Source organism: Alosa alosa, chromosome 10 (assembly GCF_017589495.1).
Source record: "Alosa alosa isolate M-15738 ecotype Scorff River chromosome 10, AALO_Geno_1.1, whole genome shotgun sequence".
Classification (NCBI taxonomy): domain Eukaryota; kingdom Metazoa; phylum Chordata; class Actinopteri; order Clupeiformes; family Clupeidae; genus Alosa; species Alosa alosa.
In genome coordinates, this window is record NC_063198.1 from 3,504,153 (window position 1) to 3,530,378 (window position 26,226).

General features: G+C 39.6%; 2 protein-coding genes across 5 annotated transcripts in view; one reads left to right on the plus strand and one right to left on the minus strand.

The window, feature by feature from the left end:
* LOC125301608 (centromere protein P) overlaps positions 1 to 2,778 on the plus strand; it is a 124,131-nt gene extending 121,353 nt beyond the window's left edge. For all 3 annotated transcript variants that reach the window (XM_048254236.1, XM_048254234.1, XM_048254235.1), the window contains exons 7-9: positions 2,145 to 2,224; positions 2,447 to 2,538; positions 2,629 to 2,778. In XM_048254236.1, the coding sequence (XP_048110193.1) occupies positions 2,145 to 2,224; positions 2,447 to 2,538; positions 2,629 to 2,750 (294 nt within the window). In that variant the 3' untranslated portion in view covers positions 2,751 to 2,778. The remainder of the gene's footprint in view (positions 1 to 2,144; positions 2,225 to 2,446; positions 2,539 to 2,628) is intronic.
* A 42-nt stretch (positions 2,779 to 2,820) lies between these two features.
* Positions 2,821 to 26,226, minus strand: part of ippk (inositol 1,3,4,5,6-pentakisphosphate 2-kinase) — a 73,278-nt gene continuing 49,872 nt past the window's right edge. For both annotated transcript variants that reach the window (XM_048254231.1, XM_048254232.1), the window contains exons 9-13: positions 15,169 to 15,448; positions 14,830 to 14,965; positions 5,311 to 5,413; positions 5,055 to 5,134; positions 2,821 to 4,956 (exon numbers count right to left, since the gene is read on the minus strand). In XM_048254231.1, the coding sequence (XP_048110188.1) occupies positions 4,728 to 4,956; positions 5,055 to 5,134; positions 5,311 to 5,413; positions 14,830 to 14,965; positions 15,169 to 15,448 (828 nt within the window). In that variant the 3' untranslated portion in view covers positions 2,821 to 4,727. The remainder of the gene's footprint in view (positions 4,957 to 5,054; positions 5,135 to 5,310; positions 5,414 to 14,829; positions 14,966 to 15,168; positions 15,449 to 26,226) is intronic.

The following is a 26,226-nucleotide window of genomic DNA, read 5'->3' on the forward strand; positions in this document are numbered from 1 at the left end:
TAAGTATATTTGATGCTTGGTAGCAGTGTAGTTTTCTCTTTTTATTCTCAACTGGGAATGGATAGATGGACCCTTGGTATCTATTGTAGTATAAAACTATAATGTGCTACGTTTTGTACTGTCCTCTGTGGTATGATAACACCAGCACCAATCAAAGCTACAATCCCTCAGTAATTTCATGCTGTGTGTGGAACAATTAATGGTGGTGAAAACCATTATGAAATGGATGGGTATCTTCCTTCTGAAGCGCCATAATGTGGATTTTTTTTTTTTTTTAAATCCATGGGGACTCTACATAGGAAATTCTGATAGCATTTTAAGCCAATGTCAGAAATGATCTCAGAGACATCATTAAGTATTGAGTAGAAGAGGAAGGAAAACCATGCAATGTTAAATGCTTATGTTGAAAAATATGGCTCTGTTTAAGTTCCTTTTTCCAATGAGGTTATGTTGGTTTGCTTTGACTCTGGTTATAGATTTAGATGTTTTCCACCTTCTCTGTGGAAATATGAGTTTGGGTGGCCTAACTCATGCCAGTGCTTACTCATATTCTGTTCTTATGTTGGTTGGTGTGAAAGCACTCTTAGAATATCTGTGTCAATCTTTAGAATATAACCTAAAACCAAAGCAAAGGGGTTTAGTCCACTGAATTGAGCCTAGCTTTGGTACACCAAGGTTTTTCACAGGAGAAGTCTTTATTTAAGGAGTATCTGTGCTTAGTATCTCTGCTCAGACTGCCCTACCAGCCAAAACCCACTGGCAAATTCAAAGGGAATCTGGTTTGGAAAACCAGACTTGTGTTATGAACAAGCTCAGAAAGTCTGACTACATTGTCTGACACCTTAATAATGGTGTTGAGGAAATTATGCTGTTGGCATAACATGCCTCATGGACTACACAATGGAAGTATAGTGAGCCTAATGGCCAGGTAGAGCACTGTCCGAACTAGTGGTTTTGTGGAGGGAAACCAGGGGGATTACAGGAAAACACATACGTTGATTCTAGACTCAAGGATCATAGTCATCCATAGCAGCTCTAATTGTTGTTACAGTAACCACCATGCCATGTACTGTCAAGAAGATATTTTACATTTTGTTTTTATGCATGACATTCCGATCTTAAATACCTGTGACTTCTGTTTGAACAAAGTTAGAAAATGTTCTTGGTACTCAAGAAGGTGGAATAAGTCTGTTCATTATGTTACAGCATAGCATTAGTTTCATCATGGATATTTGAGTATTTGTCTGTGAACAGATAGCTCAATTATGTATTCATTTATCAAGGAAGGTGCAGAAAGAGAGTGATTTTGTCTTAGTTTGTTGAGATAGTGAAAATTTCCATACCGATTTGTTTTTATCAAGTTTACCTTTGTCCAGCATAACATTTTTTCCAACACACAGAAATATGCACAGGGGATTTCTCTTTGATAACTTCCAGCTTTTAAAATAGAAATTTTGTATTAAACAGAGGAATATGTACAGTTGGCTGTGTTTATGCCTAATCATTAACTCAACAATGAAAAGTGCTATCTGCTTTTCCAGTCAGCAGAAAATATCATCCACATTTACCGCTGTCCATTGTGATGAATGGAAACCATGATTACAGTTCAACAGATGCCTCTCATAAATTGACTCCACAGTGCTGATTAGAATGCCACTGTGCAAAACCACAGGCTGGGGGAAGAGAATTACTTTTAGAAGTCGTCTGCAGTGTAGAGGGAGTTTGGGCTCCTTCGTGTATAAGTATTTCTCATGAAAAGCCACAGATTGACTCATTCTTTCCAGATATTCTTCTAAAACCAATGCTTCAGAATGTAGCGTCCCCACTCTGTCTGCAATATGTGCGCAAAATGTGAGATCCCATGAGGAAGAAATATCCTTCTGAACCTAAGAAAATCAGTGAAATGTGTGTCTCCTTTTTAAAAAATGAATGCTATATATGATTAAAATGACAATCCGCATTTAAAGGAGTCACTTCATTTTTTTAAGAGGAGTCTATGACTATTCTTTTCAATAAATGACATGGGGAACTGTCTGCAGAGTGGAGTATGGGTCTTGACTTAAGGGAATCTCAGCTGGCATTTCTAAAATGGCTGTTTGAAAATTGTACAATAATGCCTACTTGTTCCCGGTGCCGTTTTTCAGGAGAAGTACCCAAATATGGTCACTCTTCCAGAGGGTTGCCAGTCTGAGCTTATGCTGATCCAGAGTCCAAAACTTAAAGGGTATGTTGTATTCCCCATTACTTGAGTAGTTTTGCAGACTATTTACTGCCAATTATCTTGTGTTCCTGATAATAGTACAATAATAAATGCGGTCTTATTCTTTCATCAAAGACCGAATTTGACTGAATTTAAATGTATTAATGCACAACCTTCCTCACAACTACAAGGCAATTGGTGAAACTCAATTATCCTGTTGAGTTGTCTGTTTGTTTTTATTTCCAGGTGCTCTATGTGTATTTTCTGGGACATTGATGTGACATTGGAAGGAGAAATTAGACCAAAAATAGACTTACTGCTGAAAATGCCTGAAGAAGGTAAGCCTAATGACACTAATTCTTTGCAAGCATTTTAAATAAAATTTTCAATTTTAATGTCCTTCCTAATAATTATTTTTATTTGGACAGTTATGACGATTGACTACAACATTGTGGCGAATGCTCCAGAGTACTTCCAGAACCTTTTGCGCATTCTAGGAGCTGAAGCGTCTATTGAAAGTGTTATAAAAACTGTGTGTGTGACAGATTGATAACTGCAGTAATGGCACCAACCCCATTCTTCATCTTTTTATTCAATATGAACAACTCAGTACAATCAACCATTAGCAAATGTTTTAATGCCATCTGTACATTCTCTTACAATTATGTTTATGTACATACTGTATGTAAATATATATATCCATTAGTAAAGACCCTAGAAAAATAAATAATTTAAATACAAAATTCTAGACAGTAAAATTCACTGTGCATTCTGTAATAGTTAAACCTATATCCTTTTAGTTTTTCTACTGTATGCATCACAGTGGATGCGATTCATTTTAGAGGCTTAGTCAATTATATTTTACAGTGAAATAATATTTCAGTTGCTTGTGTTTGACAATACTAATAAAAATCTATATAACCTGGGGGATGTTTTCCTTTTTTAATTTAACAAGCCCTCCATTTACATATACAGCAGAAAGAATCAACTCCGTTTTAAACTGAACTTTCATTTCACCTTCATTAACTCTTTGGTGCAACTCTCCACTAACATCTAATCCAGTTTCAATGTGAATTTCTTGGGTCAAATTTTCATCACCAGTGAAATGCGCACTCAGCTATTTTACAGATATGTCAGTACATAAGACACACACTAGCATTTTGGTTCTGGAGACCTCCCAGTATTATGTACTAAGGAGCAACAGAAAGAGCTTGTTCTTAAATTTCTCACACAAAGGTACTAAATTTATTCTGAGCCAGACGAAAGCAGGGTTATCAATTCCTCGCAGTTCTGCTGAAGACCATTAAAAAGGACAAATTTATCCTTTTTGAAACTTTAGTGCACAGTGATCCAATAAACTAAAATGCCAGCTAGTGAGAAACTGCCATCATGGGTATTGACTGTTACAAAATACAATCTTAAAAACAATTCCAAATATTTTTTTTAACTATGTCCTTCACAGAAACTGGGCGTGTATACATCAACAGAAGTGACTATGCATAGCCATACATTTTAAAGTCTGAAATAATATAGAATTCAGTAATTCATGAGTAATGTTATTTTTTTTGTCTCAGACTGGTCTTGACTATAATAGATAAAACCAAGTCTTATTAATGTCAGAGCACAGGGCTGTTGGACTGCTCGTTCCTTGATTCACAGTCTGTCTTCTGAGGACATACATGTTTGCTTGCAAGTGGCCACAAACTATATGATGAAATTATTAATGTAAACCACTCAGCCAGCCATTTTCAAAGAGCAACTCTTTGCACACATAGGTTAAATGTAACATAATTTAACTTTCTCTAAAAGTGAGATATTTATAGCACTTCGTAGACTATTAAATCCTAGACACATCACCACAGCAAAATTGTGGTTGTTGTAACAGAACAGGATGCTGTTGGTTGCTACCAAAAGCCAAACAGCATCACTCAGAAGGGTAAATTGCCAAGCGCTGCAGCAGCATTGGTGCTTCACACTATTACACCCCTGAACATATCTGTCTACAAGCACAATAAGGTGCTTCAGCCCTGCCTTACTATCACATCTCCCACCATACAAATACTACCTGCAACATCTACATGACAAAGGTGAAGCCCTTTCACTCACCTAGAAATGCTGACACTCCACTTTTGGCACATGTATACACCAAAAAACATACAACTGAACACAAAAGACAGTACCCAAAAAATCTCAAACCATTCAACCCATGGACTCCCTCAGGTCATTCACACAAGGCTATACTCAAGGAGGCCAGCCCCCAAGATAGAGGCAAGCAGAGAATAGGAACCCGCAACATGTGCACAAGAAACACCGTAATCATTCTACAACATTGTAGGCTTACATACATTTCCTACATTCAGTTCACAAAGTAGGCCATACACGAGTAGGAGATAAAGAATCTCCGTTCACACACACAAGCGAGACAAAACAGAACAAATTCCTATGGGAAAACATTTGCATTTCTCATTGCTCAATTCCGAAGCAGCACAACATGGAGAGGTGTGTGGCCAGGTTAGTGGGATTGGATTCATACAGGATGAAACACCAGTGTGCGGTCCTCACGCTCCATAAGGAGGCTGGAAGAGCTGGTCAACTCCTGTTTGGAGTGCGTGCTCCTTACATAGTAGTTCACTATTTTAGAGTCTAGCTTGTGCTGGTAGGGAATGGCATCATAGGGTTTGGGGTCAAGGTCCAAGATGGAGACCGAGTAGGTGAGGCGAGGCTTTGAAGGCTGGATCTCCAGGTTGGACTCAAGTCTGCAGAGGAAGAATTAAACAATGTTATCTTTCATTGAAGACATGATCTAATACCACCATCAGAACTTTCAACTGCTACAGGGAGGGGAGGGGCTTACACTTCATCCTCCTCACAAGGTGCCAGTGTGATCATGACTGAGCAGTCTTTGGCTGTCATAGCAACTCTGTACTGATGAACCTAGAGTGGAAAATGTATTTGCAGTCAGAATTAATGACCAAAACAATTAAAATACATTCGATATTAAATCACTCACAACATTCCATCTGGTCATAGTTGTTAGATGCAGCATCTCTGCAAATAGATTGATAGCTAGGAAAGATTGGCATTATTCAGAAAAGACAAAACAATCTTACCTTTCCTATAGCATACTCTACTGATCCATCATCTTCTTCAGGACAATTCTTCACCCACTCCAGAAAACTGTCATTATAAGGTCCATCAAGCTGTAGTCTACTCCTGGAATGAGAAAAGAATCACTGAATCACTTAAGCAACTGACCAATTAGTGTTATACAGAGGAAAGAATACAGTCTTCAAACTAACTACTGCCACCTTGTGGACTGGGATGCATACTACAATATAATATTATCCAAAAAGGGAAGCGCCTGTACCATGTACGGGCCCCGAGTGCCCACGGGGACCCAGGTTCGAATCGGACCTGTGGTCATTTCCCGATTCCCACCCCATCTCTTTCTCCCACTTACTTCCTGTCACTCTTCACGGTCCTGTCCAAACAAAGGCAAAAAAGCCCAAAAAAAATATACAAAAAAAAAAGGTAAAGGAATGGCAGTTATTGTTTGTCTGCCTGCATAAACAAATACACAAATACCCCTTTCATCATTTTAAATACATAAAAAACAAAGCAGTGCTTAGGACAAGGATCCTGTAGGCATGCGCTACCTAATGCCCATTTCAAACCAAACCAGAGTTTAAAAAAAAAAAATAATTTTCAATTCATTTCAACCTGGGATGTTCAGTGGCTTGGCACAGACTGAGGTGGGGTTTGGACACAGTTCACAACTGCACTAAAACTGCTTATCTAATTAAATCTAACAAAGTGTTGTTAATCTCATTTCAAAAGATCAAAACATCTAGTTGGTTTTGTTTTCAGTATTAAAGAGACTTACTAAGCTTACCTTACCTTCCTCATAAAATCATTTGACTTCTGAGTTTGACTTAAAAACGAGCACATTTATTTGCTTAACTTTCCGTTAAGCAAATTTGTCCTAAAAACAAGCAAATTTGGCTGCCAGTGCATTGAGCAAATTTATCTTGATAAGACTCCTTAAAATAAGTCAAAGTTTTCTTAAATTAAGTCAAAACTATCTTGAGAGCACTAGGAAAGTCTCTTCATACTAAAAACAATAGCAAATAAATGCCTAGATTTGTTGTGAAAAATAATAAATATGATGTATCTGCAAGATTTCAAAGTGTAAGATCTTGGTGGTGCATGAGGATTGATTGTCCATTGATTGACACACCTAATGGCCTCTTCATTATTAGATTAGAATTAGAATAATGGCTGAATCAGATTAAAAAAAATCATAATAAATCATGATCATAATAAAACTGCTAATCTGATTAGAATTTTTAAGCAGGATTAGCTAAGTAGTGCATTATGCCATTTCAAACTGTGGAAAAAAGCACATGGATTTGTTTACAAGCTAGCGAAACGGTTAGCATAAGTTCGGCAGAACAATTTGGAAGATAAGAAACACGATTTAAAACGAGTTTCTTGTTTCTCACTTCTCTTACCGTTACGGTAGTCCCAATGTTGGTTTTCCACCTGGGGACGCTAGGGGGAGCGGGGAAAGTCACCATTTCCCCGGAACAGGTAATTTAACCATCCAAATGATTTCTAAATGGGTTTATTAAGTTGAAATAGTTGCCAAGTTCCCCTTTAATCGGAATGAAAGGGATGGTATATTCCATTTTTATTCCAATTGAACAGCCATCTAAACAGTCAATCAGGTTGCCTTCTATAACTTTGTAAGGGTCAAGGGACGTGTCATCTGGAATTTTTTCATTTACATTCAACATCAGGGGCCGGTTGCACCAACAGGGCTTACACCTGGTCTTAGAATACAGAGTTAAGACTAGGGATGGGTATCGTAAGGATGCTACCACACTAAAACGTAAGGATATTACCACACTGACCAAACGGTGCTGCTATCGTAGTATTTATATAATGTTTATTATACGTTTATGTGCCATTACACTGCTGTCACTTTCCAGAGGGCGTATGACTGCCACTACACATGGTTTTTGGAGGGAGGCACACACGGTTTGTTCAGTGTGACGAAAGCGTTTGCATGCCTCTCATTGGCTGAATCTGATTTAGAATGCATTTACGGTCAAGAAAACTTTCCAAATTTAAGTCGTAGCAACAATGTGGCAGTGTCATTGCGATCACATAGGTTTTTTTCAAACACCAAAAGATCGCATAGCTCACATTTACAAGCCAGCTTCATTATAGTAGCCTATTGGCTACTGTTTTACAGAATGGATATGCTAATTCAATTCAATGTTTGTGTGGTAGGTAACAGCCATATATCGTCATTATTATAATATCAAGCTACCGTAGATGAATCTGCAAAGAAAAAAGTTGAATGGCATTATAGCCCAAGTCAAGACACTTTCACCAGAAAAATAAATTAAAACAAACATGACCATCAGCCTGCAGTCATTAGGCTAGTTAGCCTAAAAGATGATTTTGTCCGTCTAATCATGTATTATTTACTTGCACGAATGTAGCCCCTACCAAACTTGTACACGCCGTTTAGACATAGGCTTGCTTACTTACTTTTTTTTTCCCTAAAAAAAGGCGCTTCATCATAAAACACTACTCCAACATTAGGCTGTTAGATCAAACATTTTAGATAAAACATTTGCGATTTGCATGTCATCGATTGCAATGCTCACTTCAGAACGAGAATGCTAGCGATTTTAGATCAAACATTTGCGATTTGCATGTCATCTATTGCAATGCTCAAATCAGAACGAGAATGCCATCTACAAGATTGATAATTCGCTCCTCTACCCCCACTAACACAGAACGTTAAGGGAACGTTCGTTTATGGTTCTCTAAAGGTTAGTTCGAACCAAACCAAAAACGAATGGTTAGGGAACATTCCCTAAAGGTTATAACGTTCCCTAAAGGTTATAACGTTCCCTAAACGTTAAGGGAACCAACCAACTGTCACTTGATTTAGATCCACTCAAATTATTGGTCTTATAAAATCTAAGTAAGGTAAACATTAGGGGTGTAAAGATTAACCGATACGTATCGGTATCCGTTTTTAATGTGCAAGATGCGGCTTCATCGATACGTGAAGCCCCGTATCGGAAAAAACTGAAATGAACTGGTCGTTATATCGATTTACTTGTTATGAATCGGTTAACAACGTTTTCTGCTCGCTCAGACGGTCATATACGTTCCAAGCAGCGCGTTCGTCCCACTTCCGGTTTTGAAACTATACGTGGTACGGAATTGTGGGTAATGCAGTTCGTTTTTGGTTACATTCATTGAACTACTGACCATTTAAAAACTGTGAGAGGGCCCAGCCGTAGGTACAGCACTAGCCATAGCGGAGCAGGCAGAAGATCATTGAGAAATAAACGTGAATTAAAGAGACTGTCTAAAGCGACAGTGCACAATTTATACATTTGTTAAACAGCATAAAATTAGCAGTATTTTTAAGCAATTAATATTTTAAAGCAAATACTTTTCATACTAAATTATAGGCTATACATTTTTTTTTTTTTTTATCGTGTGCGTTTGGGGGATGTTGTGTGCGGCCCGCCGGCCAATTTTCAAAACCCAATTAGGCCCTTGAGCCAAAAAGTTTGCCCACCCCTGCTGTAGAGTAACCTTACCTTTGATGAAGGGATTTCCTTAATGTTAAATAATAATTTGGCCCTTGCTGCTAAAACAATGCACAAATTATTAGCCAATGATTTGGTTCATATTTACTCAGACTTGTGGCATTATAGGTTTCTGCATTAGGTCTACTGTTGGAACAAAATAAGGAGAGAGAGATTATTGATTTGTAGGCCTATTTTATTCTTGTAGGGTAGGCTAGGCTATATGAGAAAAGGCCAAGAGTTTCTTAAGCACTTTTATTTTGGTATCGTCTTACCCCAACAAGGCTACAGCTCCATGAAAACAATCAGATATAACTCTATAAAATCTGAGAAAGATCTATAAAGTCTATAAAAATGTATTTTTATGTTGTATTTGGCTGCTGTGTTTGAAATGTAGACTATTCTTTTTTCATTTCAACACAGTATATGCAACAAACCTCAGTTTAGATAATCATATTCACACATTTTTTGCCTAATTGACAACCATGACCATGATAATTGATAATATAAAATTAATGTGCACCATGAGCAAATAATAAAAAAAATCTTTCAGAATGCTTTCCATTCTTGAGCTGCATCGAATCGCATCGCATCGTACTGAATCGTTTTTTAAAAACATATATCTTTTCTTGTATCGAATCGTGCCCATGTATCTAGATGCGAATCGTATCGTCTTTTTTTACCGTATTAGGTGAAAAAACTTTAAAACAAGAATCTATCAATGGAACACTTTTCACAACTAAGAAAATCCACTTTTCATCATTTCACATTTCACTTATCAGTTCAATCAGACAGGCTCTGGTTCGATCAACCCTTACACGTAGGCCTACCCCCACGCCAGTAGGGGGAAGACAGCGCCTCTGCTTTCAGATGATCAATTGAAGTCTTGTCCTGTCATGGAAGTCATGGAATGGATTACACCAGAGAATGTCTAATACGTACGCTCTTGAATTCAATGGTTGTAATGCAAGGATTTGAGGTTTTGCAGCATTGTAGCCTATGTTTTGTGTCGTCGTGTTACCCTGCTCGCGTTGTTGTTACAAATAAGATATAGCACTAGGCTACCGTTTCTTTTAATTAGTTTTAGTGTACAGTCAGTCCTTTTAGGCAAGTCACTCGGCGGCAGTGGTGTAGTCTAGTAGTGGATATACTATATAGCTGGAAATACTGTGATGTAGGCTAGTAGTTAGCTGTAGTGGGTAGGCTATACTGTGATCAACCCCAAATGTATCCTAGTCTATTTTCAGTGGGTATGCTGAGATGGTGATGCTTTTTATGTGGGTATAGCCTACTGCATTGTCCTGCACCAGAGCCGTAGAGATGGCTATAGGCTAATGGCTACACTGTCGGCGGCCATCTTGTGATACAGTTTATCGGACAGCCGATTCAAGTGAATAGACCTCTTTATTTCGCCTTCAAAAAGCTGAGATCTGGTAGCCTATCTTGCGATTTTTGCTATGGGAAAATAACATGGAGAGAATTATTGCACTCTCCCAGGGACGAAGAAGTCGGAAATACAGACGTTTTGCTCAACACACTTTTGTCCTCTGCCTTCGAGTGGTAGGCTACTGTGATCTTCGGTAGGCCTACGTTAAGACAGCAACTTAGATTTTTGCTACCCCAGACCTAACTTGCAATGTAACTTGTCATAGGTAGTTAGCTTAAATTAACACTGATCTCCTTATAGGCAAAGATGACAGTTTTGGTTCCTTTTTATAGGCGAACTTCAGAGGTCTGTTGGAAAGCATACAGGAAGGGCGGAATGTGTGTAGTAGGCTATACACAGCTGCCATACTGGCTTTACAAACTAAGCCCATGCATTTCTATGGATGTTGTGTCTCCCCATTAGAAATTCTCTGGGCTACAATGCAAAAATCAAGCCAAAAGCTGGGCCAAATATCCAGTCAAGAAAATCTGGTTGTGTACAGGTGACTTATTGCTGCTATACTATCAATAATAGTTTTCTCTGTATGGAAATACTGCTTTGTTCTACTACTGGCTCACAAAAACTTTGTTCTCTTAACGTAGATTCATACACCAAAGCTATAGAAAAAATTTCAGAGGCTGATGGACACTTCCAGCATTGAGGCGGAAGAAGATGCGAGCGTCCACAAAAGGCAGTGCAGGGTCAAGTGATGGTAAGACCTCTTAAGTACAGACTACATTATTACCACAATTCAAATATTCTTTTTGCAATCAGTACAGATTGTATGGTCTTTTATTTCAGATGAATCCATTCCGCAAGCAAGAAAGCATTCCAGGACTGTGCGTGTGCCTGGAAGCCCTGTCCGTAAGTTAACATTTATACTGTATTTAAGAATGTATGTATGTATTATGTATTTAAGAAACCAGTTGAGTCATATTTCCTACCATGGAACTACTGGTCTCTAAAGGTTGCAACGGTTAGGGAACGTTAGGGGAAGGTTCTCTAAAGGTTGCTTTACACACAAACTTTCCATGGGAACCAAAACCTCCTCAAAAACTAATTCAGGGAACGTTCGGGAACCAAAAACTAACGTTCCCGTAACCAAAAACTAAGGTTCCCAGAACGTTCTGAGAACCATAAATTGTTAGCTGGGACTTCCATTAGATTCATGAAGATAAATGGAGGACCAGATAGCTTCCGTAATATAGCTAGGCAGACAACAAATTCGAAAAACTAGAGATAGTATGCAAGCAATAGGCCTACACTTACTAGACCAACAGCATGACTACCAAGTCAGCATCGGTCGGACACCCATCCACCTTCTTTAGCTCATGCCAGCGAGCGCTGATATTGATCCTCGTCCGGCCTTTGATTTTATCACTCTCCCTTTTTCTCTTCCTAGTCTCCTCCGACAAAACCTATGCCTTCTTCGGTTTTCGTTACTGCTTCAGCCATGACGACAACATACACGCGTCAGCTGGCAAACAAACGCTAGTTCTCTCACGTCCGAATTTGAGGAAATGGGGCTGGGGGTGTGGGAATAGAGGTATGCCATAAAGCAGTCAAATTTTGTAGTTCTTTTCATGCTCGGATTACTACCCGCACCCGGAAGTTCTGTCTGGACATTTCCCTTGATTATATCATCTGGCTGCACAGCTACAGTACTTTTGTTTTACCCTCACCAAAACAGAGGTGATTGTGACAAGTTGCGAAAACCGGCTGTCTGTGCTAGTAAACATTTTTTTGGGCCTGTGACGTCGGGCTTAACAACCAAATAGGGTTCCCACTAGGGCTGTGCAATTAATTACATTTTTTATTTTATCGATCCAAACAATTACAAAAACAATTATATTATTTTGCCACATTCCGTTTAGAAATAGATACAATTTCAACTCATACAGTGCATACAGTGCCCTAATTCTCATGGTTCAGGATGTCATGGAATTTCAAGGTGTTTTCACATTTAGTCCAAGAACCAAACTCACTCCACTAAAAGGGGACTAGAAAGTGGACCAAAACAAAAGGAACCTAGTTCACATTGTGAGTTCATTTGAAAGAGGACTCGTATCACTTTCTGGTGCACTTCAGCTCTGATGGGGCCTCAGTTTTCTTCATGTTCAAAACTAAATGATTTTGTCACGTCTAATGCACAATCTAAATATGGCAGAAGCGATGCATCCCACTTTCAGCGATGTGTGGAACGTTTTTGGATTTCCATCGGAAAAATAACAATTAGCGATTGACGATGTCGTAATCTGCAGAATATGTAACAGTGATCAGTCCGAGTGCAAATCTGATAACGCTACACCCTGACAAACTAGGTAGGTAAACAGTCCGAGGACGAGGAAACACGCAGCTAAAGCAGGCAAGAATGTTTTTTGCCTCCCTCCTCTAAGCTATGCCCGGTGCTTTTGTCACTTCTCTGATGGACATAATGGTTCATAGAATCGCAAGCCGATAGAAAAAAGAAAGCAAACTTTTCCCCAATCAGGAAATACTTGCTAATTTGTGACTAAACATAGAAACATTCAATAAAGTGGTAGTGGTATGGGCATTCATTCAGTGTGTGTGCGTGTGTCAGCGCAAAATAAATTGAAACCATTCAAGTCGCACAGATATCGTTGGTAGACTGAGCTTTTGTTCAATAGAACAAGTCAACCCTGCGTTTAAAGTGGCAATGGCAATGCATAAGCCCATTTATACAGTGTATAGAGATGCATCGTAAAGGCAGGCAGAATTTGAGCATTAAATATTCAAATATAATTTGATTATTAAAAATAATAATGATTTCTATCTGTGTAATAGCCCAATAGTGTGTAAAGAAGTAAAGTATCTTGGTCATATAATCTCAGATGATCTTAGTGATGATCAAGATGAATATAGTCAACGCTGCAAATTATATGCCCAGGCTAACATGTTACTACGCAAGTTCAGTATGTGCTCTTCTAATGTCAAATGCTCTTTGTTTAAAGCCTTTTGTACACCTATGTATACAGCTCATCTTTGGTTTAGATATAAGAAAAGCAGCTTGCAGAAGCTTAAAGTTGCCTACAATGACACTATGAGATTGCTGATGCAGCTACCTAGATGGTTTAGTGCCAGCTACTTGTTTGTCTTCTCCAATGCGCCAACCTGTGAGGCAGTCCTTAGAAATGTAATGTACAAATGCATGTGCCGCCTGGATCTCTCACACAATAGTATTATTGAAGCTCTAGTGAACCCAGCCAAGAGCTCTTTGAGGTACTCCTCTAAGCTTAGGAGACATTGGAGAGAATGCCTATATGTTTGATGGTTGGTTTTGTCTTGTTGTCTTGATGGCTTGTTTTGTTTTGTTGTCTTGATTGTTTGTTTTGTCTTGTTTTCTTGTCTTTTGTCTTCTTGTTTTTAAATCTATTTATTCTGTCTGATTTTTATTCTCTGCTATGGACATTGTACTAGTGTCTGATAAATAAAGAATTGAATGAATGAAATTCGAATTGGGTTGTGAAAGAAGACTGACAGCCCTAGTGTGTGTGTGTGTGTTATAGTTATTCGCATCTCTCTCGAACCGATGGTTCGATTGATTTCAAACGTGGCATGCATCTTGCTACGGGCACGGGTAAGTGCAGTGCCAAGTTTGCCATTGTTTGGATAAGTAATGCAAAATATATCGGTAAAAGAAGCATGCATTGCCTTTCTCCACTCTACTGTAGCCACTCCCCTTCTCACACAGCACAGCGCAGGACCAGAGACAGAGAGGGTAAGCAGAGTATTGCCAGCACTGATTCAGGGCACAGCATGGGTCAAGATGCAATGTTTTGGATGATTATCATGTCCGACATCAGCAATAAAGACTCCCTGTATGAAGTTTGCTTGCAAACATGATTCCGCAGATTTTGCATCACGCCAACAAACACAGGTTCAAAATGACGTAAAAATTATGTGCAATAAACAGTCACTTCGAATGGCCCAGGCTACTTTGGACTTGAGACTTTGAATAAACAAACGACAATTCCGACTGCAAGGTCCCAAGTTGAAACAGGGATAGGCTAATGGTCCCGAATTTAAGGACGTTTCAGAATGCCACACAGCTAGACAACAAGTGGCAGACAGAGCAACATCTCATATGATGCATCTTTCAACAAATCCATCATCCTATTTTTAAAGCAAGCATACCTGCAGGCATGTAATTGGGCTACAGGTTTTCTACAGGAATATGTTTGAATGGGCACTGCACTAGTTATAATAGATATAATATAATTAATTCTGATGTGAAGTTATTGAAAAGATCCTCTTGAACAGTCAGTCAACACACTGTTACTGTTACTTTTTTAGGCTAAACATTTTCTCCTTCCTGAAAATACTCTGGCCAGCAAAAAAAGACACCAAGTGTAAAGCCTAAGGAGGGGCTCAGCCAAGGGTCAGCTATTTGTTAAGCATCTCCCAGATTCAACCCAGGTCCTGTCTGAATAGCCCCAACCAGGGAATAACCCAGGGGGACTAGCCCAACAGGTCAGGTCAGCCAACCCTTACACATTACCATGTATGCATCAAAATTTAGGCTTTTTCCCTCTTGGACCAGCAGGTAACCTACAGTTACACACCTTTCTTTGGGAAACTCCTCCAGGTACTGTTCCACACGTTTGTAAAGGGGGTAAATGCCTTCGATATCCAGGTTATCCAACATCTGAGCTTGAAGTATTCTGCCCAGGACGGAGTCTTTTGACAGGCCGTTAGTACCTGCCAAATAAAGGTCAAGCTCTTTTCAATAATGTATGTGACAAAATGTCAACTTTTTTTAATTCATGTGAAAAAGTATATAAAAGATCTAACAGAGTAGAGCCACAACCACTCATCTGATACTGTATATTCATGTTTCAGTGAGCTCTTAATGTAAGCAACTGGCGTTTTTGAAAAATCTCCGTCTGATAAAAATGTCTTACCATTCCGGTGTAGGTCCCTGTGAACAGGACTTGCCTCACAGTAACCCCGGCCCTCAGCAGGATGCGCCTTCTTAGGTTCACCAGTGCGACTGCAGTTCCAGCTGCTAAGCAACGCACTGCTGACCACCTGGATGAATTCATTCAGCACAGCCTTGGCTGACAGGTGGCCCTTGTAAAGACCTGTACTGTGGGTGAAGTGGGGTCTCAGCTGCTGGGCCAGTGCACTCAAGTCTGGTTGCTGCTCTGCACCATCTGTACAACTGAAGATCAGCTGTCCACCCTGTAACAGCATATAGACACATTGTAAAGAACATTTCGAGAATGGGACAGTAGTTCTTTCTTGCTCTCCACTTAGAGCTCAGGCACTTGTCAGAATGATACTGATGTGATATCTCCGATCTCACTATTCCACTACAGGAAATTAAAAGTGCACTATGCCATATTTTTACCTTAATATAACCTCTACGTAGCCAATTTGATGGTAAACAAACTTGTAATAGGGGAATCGTTCACCTAGCATAGGCATAGAGCATAGCCATAGTGGGTCGCTACCGAGGGAACCAGCAATGCAACTTCAAGAATGGCCGTCCCAGACACCTTCCGAGAATCATGAAACATTACCTCGTCAGTAGATATAGCTCTTTGGAGATAGTTTTTGCTTGCTGTTAGTCCTTTGACTCCTCAACAAAAGCATTTCCATTGTGTACAGGGGGAACAAGCCATGAGAAGTAGGCCATTTACAACGGCAAATATAAATATATTGTGACTTTAGGGGGAGCTCTAGAGTCGCCAAAAACACCTGAAACTGCATAGTATACCTTTAACATCTAATAACATAATTTCCATTGCAACAACCTCTGCTGTCCTTGCAGTGACCGGTCTTTTCTGAGGAATTAAAGCAGCCTCATTTGTGTTTTAGCTAAGGACAATGTGACGGAGCCAGTAAGCAGCAGGTGACTGCATGGAGAAGGGGGTGGGGCCAGACAGATCCCAATTGTATTTTTGTGAGGAAGAAAGAAGTGTAATAAACTGCTGGAGTCTAATCTGATCAATCTGACTGAAAACCATTTCAATCAATCAGTAACTTTGATGGATTTTTATGGTACATCAATACTAGCCTTCACCCGAGTTTCACAAATGTGGTCATTTATTTCCTTATTTGAGATGAGTGTTTCAAATGTGTAACCTTAAATGTTTATGAATTCAATAGGGATTCTGACATTTCTTTATGTCCAGTGCAGATGTGTTCGCAAGCTAGACGAGTGGGAGAGGACGATGCTGAGGAGACTTAAAGTTTGAGTGTGAACAAATTAGTTTATTACAGAAGCACATTGCATTCATGAAAAAAGAACAAAGTCCTGATTTTCTGAATTAAAGAGTTAATTAAAGAGTTGAAGGTTAACTTGAACGCTCCCATGCATGACCGAATATAATGTTACGTGTTTTTCTAAATTAACAGGTTAATTACCTGGTTTATCTGAATTAACAAGTTATTCATTTGTTAATTCAGGAAAAACTGGACCCGTAAAAAACAGAAAATACTCGTAGAGTTCAGTTGCAAATTGCAAATAAGGACATGAGTGTACTGCCATTTTATAGGCCTACTAGTAGGGGGGCCTATGTGTCTAATTTGGGGGCTTGTGGGATTCGCATGTTAATTTTTTGACATATCTTTTTTTTATTTCTTTGTTCTAGGGGTTCTTAAGAGTGTAAAAAAAAAAAAACCATGTCTCCATTTTTTTTTGAAGGTCCCAAATCAAAGGTCAAATTCAGAAAAGGTCAAATTTGGTGTTTTGTCCATAAACCTCACATTGCCGCTATTATAGCGGTGCCAAAAAGCAAAGATATTCTACAAGGTAGTGTGCAAAAGTGGACCACATAAACAATTCAACATTATAAAACATTTTTAGGCTGATGATTGTGTGTGTGGGTGTGTGTGTGTGTGTGTGTGTGTGTAAGAGAGAGAAAGAGATACACTACCAGTGACAGTTGGTTGTTGATAGCTGGCAATTATAGAATTTAGAATATCAAATAACCTGAAGCACATAGTGCTCTGTTCTTCATGGTTGGTGATATTAGTGACCTTCTAGCCTTCTACATTTGAGCAAGCACATTTTCATAGTTCATGGTGGCACAGTCTAGTTATATTCTGATTATTAGGTTATATTCTGAGGTGTGTCTTTCTGTTAGTCAGGTGATGGCACACATATTCTAAAAGAAACAGATTTTGGGCTATGTATCCCGTGGCAGATATGTGTGGACTGGTGAATGACCCATCACTAGAGACGTATGCCAAATTTCTTGTTTTTGTCCATGCGAGAGTATGGAGATGGTGATCACAGATCAGCCAAAGATTACATTGTTACAGTGCAGTTATTTTACAACAGAACAAAGCAGTTTGGCACAGGAACTGCTACAAATCCACCTGTAACAGTAAGCATCTGCAGCATGCTAAGATTCGCTACTAGAAGTCATGTGAAGCAGGCAAGACTCAGTGTCTTCAGAAAAGACGTGGTAGACCATCTTCTGAACCTGCAGCAACACCTGCAACTGCATCAAGTCCATCTAGAGGGACTATGTACACTTGTTCAGCAGCAGCTGCAGTCAACATAGATAAGTGCTTCTTCTGTCAGAAGCAGACAAAAAAGCATCTTCATGAGGTGTCCTCTTTCAATGCAGGCAACCACCCAAAAGATAAGTAATATTTTGAAGTCAATGACTTAACATGTAGCCAGTGTAAGGATGCTAGGATTGGGGAAATATGTTCATATTTTTTGTGTGTGTGAGCAGTTCCATTTTGTATAAGCTGTAAGGTCTTTAGACAGGTATTATTACAGCCAGCGTAATAGCATTGCAATAGTCCATCCTTGAGGTGACAAAAGCATGGATTAATTTCTCGGCATCTGGTAAGGATAAGGACTTCCTTATCTTTGAAATGTTCCTTAAATGGTAAAATTAAGTTTTGGTGATCTGTTTTATGTGATTATTTAGTGCTAGGTCCTGGTCAATTATAACTTCTAGGTTTTTAACAATTGTGGATGAGGTCAGAGGAAGATAGCCTGTGATGTGGATAGGATATCCCTCATCTTTTTAGAACCTAAAACCGTGACTTCTGTTTTATCTAAGTTCAAAAGGAGGAAATTATTTGTCATCCATGGCTATATATCTCTAATACATGTGTCAAGTTTGGCTAACAGGATTAATTCATCAGGTTTTATGGAGGTATCGTTATGCATCATCTGCTAAACAACAGGGGCCCCAGTACTGAGCCTTGAGGCACTCCATATTTTACCATAATCTGGGTAGATGGTTTATTATGGACCTGTACAAATTGTTGACGGTTAGGAAGGTATGATCTAAACCAAGCGAGTGCTGAGTTTTTGATGCCTGTCAAATGTTCAAGCCTAAGTAGTATGTCATGGTCTATGGTGTCAAAGGCAGCGCTGATGTCCAGGAGGACCAGTATTGATACAAGGCTAGGTTTTTTGAGGAAGGGCTTAATAACAGATGTCTTAAACGACTGCGGTACATGCCCTGAGGGGTATTTCACAAAACCTAGATAAGCGATTAAGCTGTGATGTTTTAGTCATCCTGGATGAATTTATCCTCGACTTGGTTTCACAAAAGAGATGGCACATAATTTACCATGGGGATTTATTCTCTGCACCTAGCCTGGTCCCGTGGGCACTTTGGAGCAGAAACGAGAACGCGCACACATCCTGATTTACCTTCACCTGGCTTGACATAGTCGCTCCTACTCATCCTGGATTGGCATTAGTGAAACGGGTTGAGCTAGGATGACCAGACAACGCTATGTCAAACCTCGTTTTATCACTTATCTTGGATGTCTTAATTCTGCCTTTGTGAAATACCCCTCTGATAGCATTGAATTATTTATAATCTAGAGCAAAACATTATCCAGGAAGGAGAGAGCAGTCTTAAAAAGGTGAGTAGGAATAGGGTTTAGTAGACTAGTTGCAGATGAGGAAATTGTGGAGGGGAGATTATATGTTGCGTATGTAAATGGTTGGTAAATGATTGGTTATTGATCTTATCTCTAATTGTTTGACATACAATCATAATACTGACATACAATCATACTGTTGAAAAGAACTGTTTTGTGAACTTTATTAAATCATAGCCAGTGATTTAGGTGGAATTTATGGTGTTAATTATAGTGAAATATACAATTTCAAAAAAATAGGGTTGAAACAGTTAAAAAAAATGGACATCATTTTTCTCCATGTTCAATGACCTCTTAAGACAGTCCAACCACTCTCCAAAAATTAACATTCCAAACCCACAGAAATCACATAGGCCCCCTGACTATACAGTCTATGGTACAGTCACTTTCCACACACATCAGAGCCAACGTTTTTAACTGGCAAACACTGGATGAAAAATGGATTTTACGGAGCGGCGTCGACCAAATATAACTGAATCATGATTTACACGGGGGCAAAGTGTGATGCTGGTGTGCGGAGTTGCATTGAAAAGAATGCTTTCGACATTCATTTACATTAGATTCCAGCGTGCACCACGCTCATGTTGGCATCGGTGTCCACAGCAATTTAAAACACCATTCAGATTCAGAACTGCGTTGGTGTTTACTTCTTCCTAGTCCTCCTCCTGTAGTCATGGAGATAATAAAGTTCTTAGAATATTTGCTAGGAAGTGTCTCGCAGTTTGAGGACAAGAAACGGTGCATCAAATGGTCAAAATAGTAGCAGCCAGGAAGAGGATTGTTGATAACAGAAGAAGTGACGGTGAAAAAAAATCTTTGGCGCCACACGATTAATGAGTCAGTCTAGGCTACTACTCTTTGGCCTGCTCGTAAGCCCAAACAAGTGTGTGCAGCATGCCTTTACGTACTAACAGCGCATCATTTAATGCGTGATACATTTAATCTGCATCACGCGCCCCATTTTAGGGGAAAACAAGTTAACATTATATCATTGATTCCAATGGGCTAGTAATCACACGTTGATGTTACATCTAGTTATTAATTCACAGGACATTCAATCATTTTACTAACACAGCAGTTAGTGGTGTCAACAATAATCGATTCGGCGATGCATTGCAATGCGGGGCATGCACGATTCAGCATCGATGCGGCAACATGCCATAATCGATTATGTCACTGTTTATTGTCCACTCAAGGCCAGAAAATAAAGTTGTGAAGTTTCAATTACTTCTGGGGGCATTTCCGGAGCAACGTTGTGATGACATGCGCAGCCTGTAGCTACAGTGGGTCCCAGTTAAGAATTGACACTTCATTCACCACCAAGGTGATTCACGCAGCTGGGTGAAATGTAAGTACAACTGCAGCCGCTTGGGGGCAGCATAGTCCGCTGTGGCGTTCCACGGTCGAACCAGACGGAGCATTCGACAGCAAGGGCTGTGATTGGCCGAGCTTTCAGTGCGTTTCTCTGTGTTTTTAGCAGCCCCTGCAACATGTTAGTCCACTGTAGCCTATAAGCTTTGTACATAATGTTAAACATAGTTTTGGATTCAGTGGCAAAATTTCTTGATTGTACAGTGCCTGTCTCTCAAAGTCAAAGTCAAAGTCATACGCTCTCAGTAATGTTTTAAAATAAGAGCTTCGTCAGCTGGCAGTAGGCTACTTTGTCGGCAGTCATGAGAAGTTCGCTTGCTAACAGAACATAAATATGCTGCCCAGAAACCTTGTGAATAGTTCTGATTTTTTTTTACTACACTAACAAGGTTGAAATATAGCCTTTGCCTACAGCATCTCCTTAACAGTAATGTTAACAAAATGACAGCATTCATATGACAAAGGAAAATGAATTCAGTCACTCAAGACTGCCACAGCAACCAGTGTAGGCTCCAGTCCTACCATAGGCCTACTCGAAGCAGATAGCGTTGTCTGACGGTCGAGTGGGTTAATGCACGTATTTCTAGAACAGGTCTGCAACTTTCAGGCAGTTCCGAGTTCGAATCTAGGCAGGAGCAGAGCCTATTGTAAGACCTTGGCCTATCATCATTTTTGCAAGGTGTTGCTCCTGGCAATACTTGTTTATAAGACGTTTGGTGATTAATTGATAGCTGTTTTTGGGACACGTTAAACGTTCTTTATAATGGCGCAATACAAAAAATATCTGGGTTTGCAAAAAAAAGACCGACTGTTACAGTGCTGTTACAACTGTAGGCTACAATGATTGCAATACAAAAATATGCGCGTGTTAGTTTTGTGATGTTTTGCACTTTTGCCTCATGTGTTTTCAGGTTTGAGTTTTTTGGCAAGATCAGACCATAGACTGTATATATAGAACTGGACAGTGTGGCTGCATTCTACAGTGTTCTATGGAATTGAAGCCGCCGAGGCAACGCCATCTTGGAAAATTTGGAGCCAATTTGAAGTGGCTACGCCAAGAACCAGTCACTTCCCAGGGATATCGGTGAACATTTGAGAAAGACCTTAGTTTGTCATCTAACGTCCATGATCAGTCATTCTGATAACGTTATTTTTCAAGCTGACGCAAGTTAATAACATTCACACCGCATATTTAAATGTGTAGTTAACATTATAGGTAGGCTGTGAAGTTTAATGCACACATATATTTAATTAATTGGTATTACTAGTGGTGTTGAGTGCCTGATTAGATGCTTTGTAATGTTGTAAAATTGTCTGACTAACTTTATTGTAACTTTCCTTTTTGCAGGCAAGATATGGGTGATGGCTGAATGTACAATGTCTGAAATGAGGTGGCAGCAAGGTGGTCTCCATGGTCTACATTAGTCTGCAAGCAAGGGAATGCCTACGTGAAGATGTTTGGCTGGGGTGGTCTGAGGTGGCATGTCCTCCCCCTTTCTCCAAGTACCCTGACATCATCACCCACCATCACTGGATCAACCTGAAGCCCCTTATACATGGGACATGGCACAGCACCACTACGTTCTGAAAACACATGACTTTCAATAACTTGCATGGCACCAAGAAAGGTCTGCCTCTGCTCTGAACCTTCTGTTAATGTGACATCATTCATACTTGAGGCTGTACACATCCCTTTGTTTCTATTTTCTTTATTGATGTCACCCAAACATCAACTTTCTGTATGCCCCTGAACTCACACAAATTGTTAATTGCAATGCGCCATTTAACTAGTGGTGTAGTCGAGTTAGTTGTAGTGGTGGGTATATTGTGAGCAACCCCAAATGTTATTAAATACATATCCTTGCCTATTTTAAATGGGTTTACTGTGTAGTCCTGTGTATCACGTAGACTATACCACGGTCATTTAACTGCCTTGGTATTTAAGTCAGAGGCCATTGCTTAGTATTTAACTGTAGCCTACACAAAGATGTAGATGTTACAAGAATATTAATATCAGAATAATTATTGGTTGATACTAAATCAATATTGAATGGGTTTTTTTTTTTTATTTCTTTTGTGTGATCGATCATTCAGAATGCTGCAACATGACTGGTCTTCAATCAGCCAAAGAGGACACATCGTAACTCCTCTCCTAGTTACTCTCCATTGGCTCCCTACAGTAGACAGAATTAAATTTAAATCTCTCACTTTGGCCTATAGGACACTGACTGGATCTGCTCCTTGTTATTTTAATTCAATGATCAAGATATACATCCCCAACCGCCCACTGTGGTCTTCTGATGAGCTTCTGTTGTGTCGACCAGTCTTAAACGCTAGGTCAAATTCAAGACTCTTTTCCTCAGTGGTTCCATGTTGGTGGAATGAGTTGCCCAGTGCTCTTCATTCTTGTGATAGTTTTTGGTCTTTTAAGCACTTCTTATACATTATGGTTTGTATGCAGTAGTACGGTTTTATTTTCATTATAGGCTGTTGATTAATTTGACATTGTTTATTATTGATATTCTCCTTAATGTAGTCTTACCATGTTATTGTTATTATATTATTGATTGAATGGGCATTATTATTTATTATTGCTTTCCCCCCTCATTGTTTATTTCATTAGGCTATTGATTGTATTATTTAAGTATTATATTGTTTTGTATTTGTTAAGGGTAACCATAACCATCATCATCATAATGTGGTATTTTCTTATGCACTTGAAACAAAGAATAAAATGTTTCTTTAAACGTAGTACCACTTTAAACACATCACACACTGAACAGCAAAGTAGCTTCCTGATTATGTGTAAAATGTTTACAGAGTATCCTGTCCTGATGTAGTAGGTCCATGTTCTCAAATATTTACAGCTGACATGAAGGCTGCAGTATTACATTTTTGATTTATAATGGAGCACCCTCTCTGGTGAAAGACTAGCAAGCCTGTGGTACAGTGGGTCCCAGTTAAAAATTGACACTTCATTCACGATCATGGTGAATGGTGAAATGTAAGTACAACTGCAGCCGCTTGGGGGCAGCATAGTCCGCTGTGGAGTTCCACGGTCGAACCAGACGGCGCATTCGACAGCAAGGGCTGTGATTGGCCAAGTTTTCAGTGCGTTTCTCTGTGTTTTTAGCAGCCCCTGCAACATGCTAGTCCACTGTAGCCTAAGCCTTGTACATAATGTTAAACATAGTTTTGGATTCAGTGGCAAGATTTCTTGATTGTACAGTGTCTGTCTCTCAGTAACGTTTTAAAATGAGAGCTTCGTCAGCTGGCAGTAGGCGACTTTGTCGGTAGTCATGAGAAGTTTGCTTGCTAACAGAACATAAATATGCTGCCCAGAAACCTTGTGAATAGTTCTGATTTTTTTACTACACTACTTGAGGTTGAAATATAGACTTTGCCTACAGCATCTCCTTAACAGTAATGTTAACAAAATGACAGCATTCATATGACAAAGAAAAACGAATTCGGTCACTCAAGACTGCCACAGCAACCAGTGTAGGCTACAGTCCTACCCAATAGGCCTACTCGAAGCAGATGGCGTTGTCTGGACGGTCGAGTGGGTTAATGCACGTATTTCCAGAACAGGTCTGCAACTTTCAGGTAGTTCGGAGTTCGAATCTAGGCAGGAGCAGAGCCATATAAAGGCCTAGGCCTATTGATATTTTTTGCAAGGTGTTGCTCCTGGCAAGACTTGTTTATAAGGCGCTTGGTGATTAATTGATAGCCGTTTTTTGGGACCGTTAAGCGTTCTTTATAATGGCGCATCCGGGGAGTAAAAGCGACTGTTCGGCAGCTGTTACAACTGTAGGCTACAATGATTGCAATACAAAAATATGCGGCGTGTTAGTTTAGTTAGTTTTGTGATGTTTTGCACTTTTGCCTCATGTGTTTTCAGGTTTGAGGGCTTTTTGGCAAGATTGACCTTGGTTAGACTCTGCATATGTTATTTCTCCATTATGGAAAATAGTCAATTTTCGACACACGTCTGTTATTAGTTCAATAACAAGTGTTGCTTGTTAAAACATGTGACTAGTGAAACTCAAATGATTTTAGAAATATTTAGCCAAAGCCAAAAGTGTTAGAGAGGAGGAGGCGCCGGTGCAGCTCAGATGTCTTCTTAATTTTTCTTTATTTTTTTAGTAAAGGTGCAGAACATTATTAAACTTTGACTAACGTTTTGATGTTCGTTAGTCAAAAACATCGACACATCGAAATGTTAGTCAAAGTTTAATAATGTTCTGCACCTTTTACTGAAGAATAAAGAAAATTCAGAAGACATCTGAGCTGCACCGGCCGCCTCCTCTAAAAATATCTGTCCTGGCCTGGTTGCAACGGATTGTGGCCAAGCGACAGAAAGCTGAGAACCCTCCTTTGTCTACCAAAAAGTGTTACTTTGTGTTGCTTTGAAAGAAGGGGATGGGGGAGGGGGCTTAGCGTGAAAAAGCCCCCAAAACTGCTTGTTTTAGGCTACAGGCCTTCATAATGGTAGGCTACAGGAAGTGGGGGGAGGGTATGGGATGACCAGAGCCGTCATCTATCGTCTTTCCAGGCACACAGCTCGTTATATAGCCTATCGAGTGCCTTAACAGATAGGCTCTGTTCTTGGGTTTGGCCTCACAGCGAACTCAATGCTCTTGTTGCTTGCAGTTTGTTAAATAAAGCGATGCAGATTACATCATTTATTTCTGATTAATTGCGTCTTTTGATGTCTTTTGCAACATCTTCTTGGCTACTGTCAATGTCCTGTACAGGTAAATGTTCAACAATTGCTGGTGTAGGCCTACAGGCTATAATCAATTAGGGACTGTTCGTTATTTATTTAAGGGGCTAGCGGAGGAGTTTTGGGAGCGTTAGTCAAAAAAGACGTGACCCTCCCTCACCAGCAAGAATTTTTTCTATGACCCTCCAAAGTGATTGAGAAAAAAACTACGATGGAGTATTAGGGCCACAGATGAAGGATTTTTTTTTTTGCCATGACGAGATGTCGCCATGTCGACATTAAACTCAACATTTCGAGAATAACGTTGAAATATCATGTCGACTTTAATCTCGACGTGTCAACATTAAACTCAACATTTTGAGAATAAAGTTAGTTTGGAGAGAGAACGACCGCTCGAGACGATTGAAAGGGAGGACGAATGAAACAATGCAACTAGTGCAACAATGATTCAGAGTGTTCGAGTGCAACAATGATTAGACATAGGACTACATCATGTGGACAAAACATAGAACATATTAACCTACGTTGCTCAGCCAAATAGGACCTAACAGCAAAGTAGCCCATCACGGAGTTACAGGCGATAAATGCGATGGTCAAAAGTAGCCTAAACGTCATTAGCGGTTTATTTATTTATTGTAGGCCCATTATTAAAGTGTTGTTTTTAATCTAAAGCTTCAACTGCATACTAGGCGCTCTCCCCAATCCTAGACTTTCACGTTGCTTGTTTGTAATGGATGCAAAACAGCCTATTGCTGAATGTATGTTGGAGGGACGAATGAAGCAGTCCTCCCGACCACCCCATGAAGGCTAGTAGCCTACATGCACACATAGCCTAGTGCATAAATAAAGTGCATGCACACATATTCTCTCCCGGGATCAAAATAGTATATATGCTTAGGCTATACCTGTGTTTCTAGCCTCCTATAGGCTACGTATTGCAGGTGAGACATGGAAAAGCAGTTTTAGAAAAATGAGTTTTGCCATGTTATCCTATGGA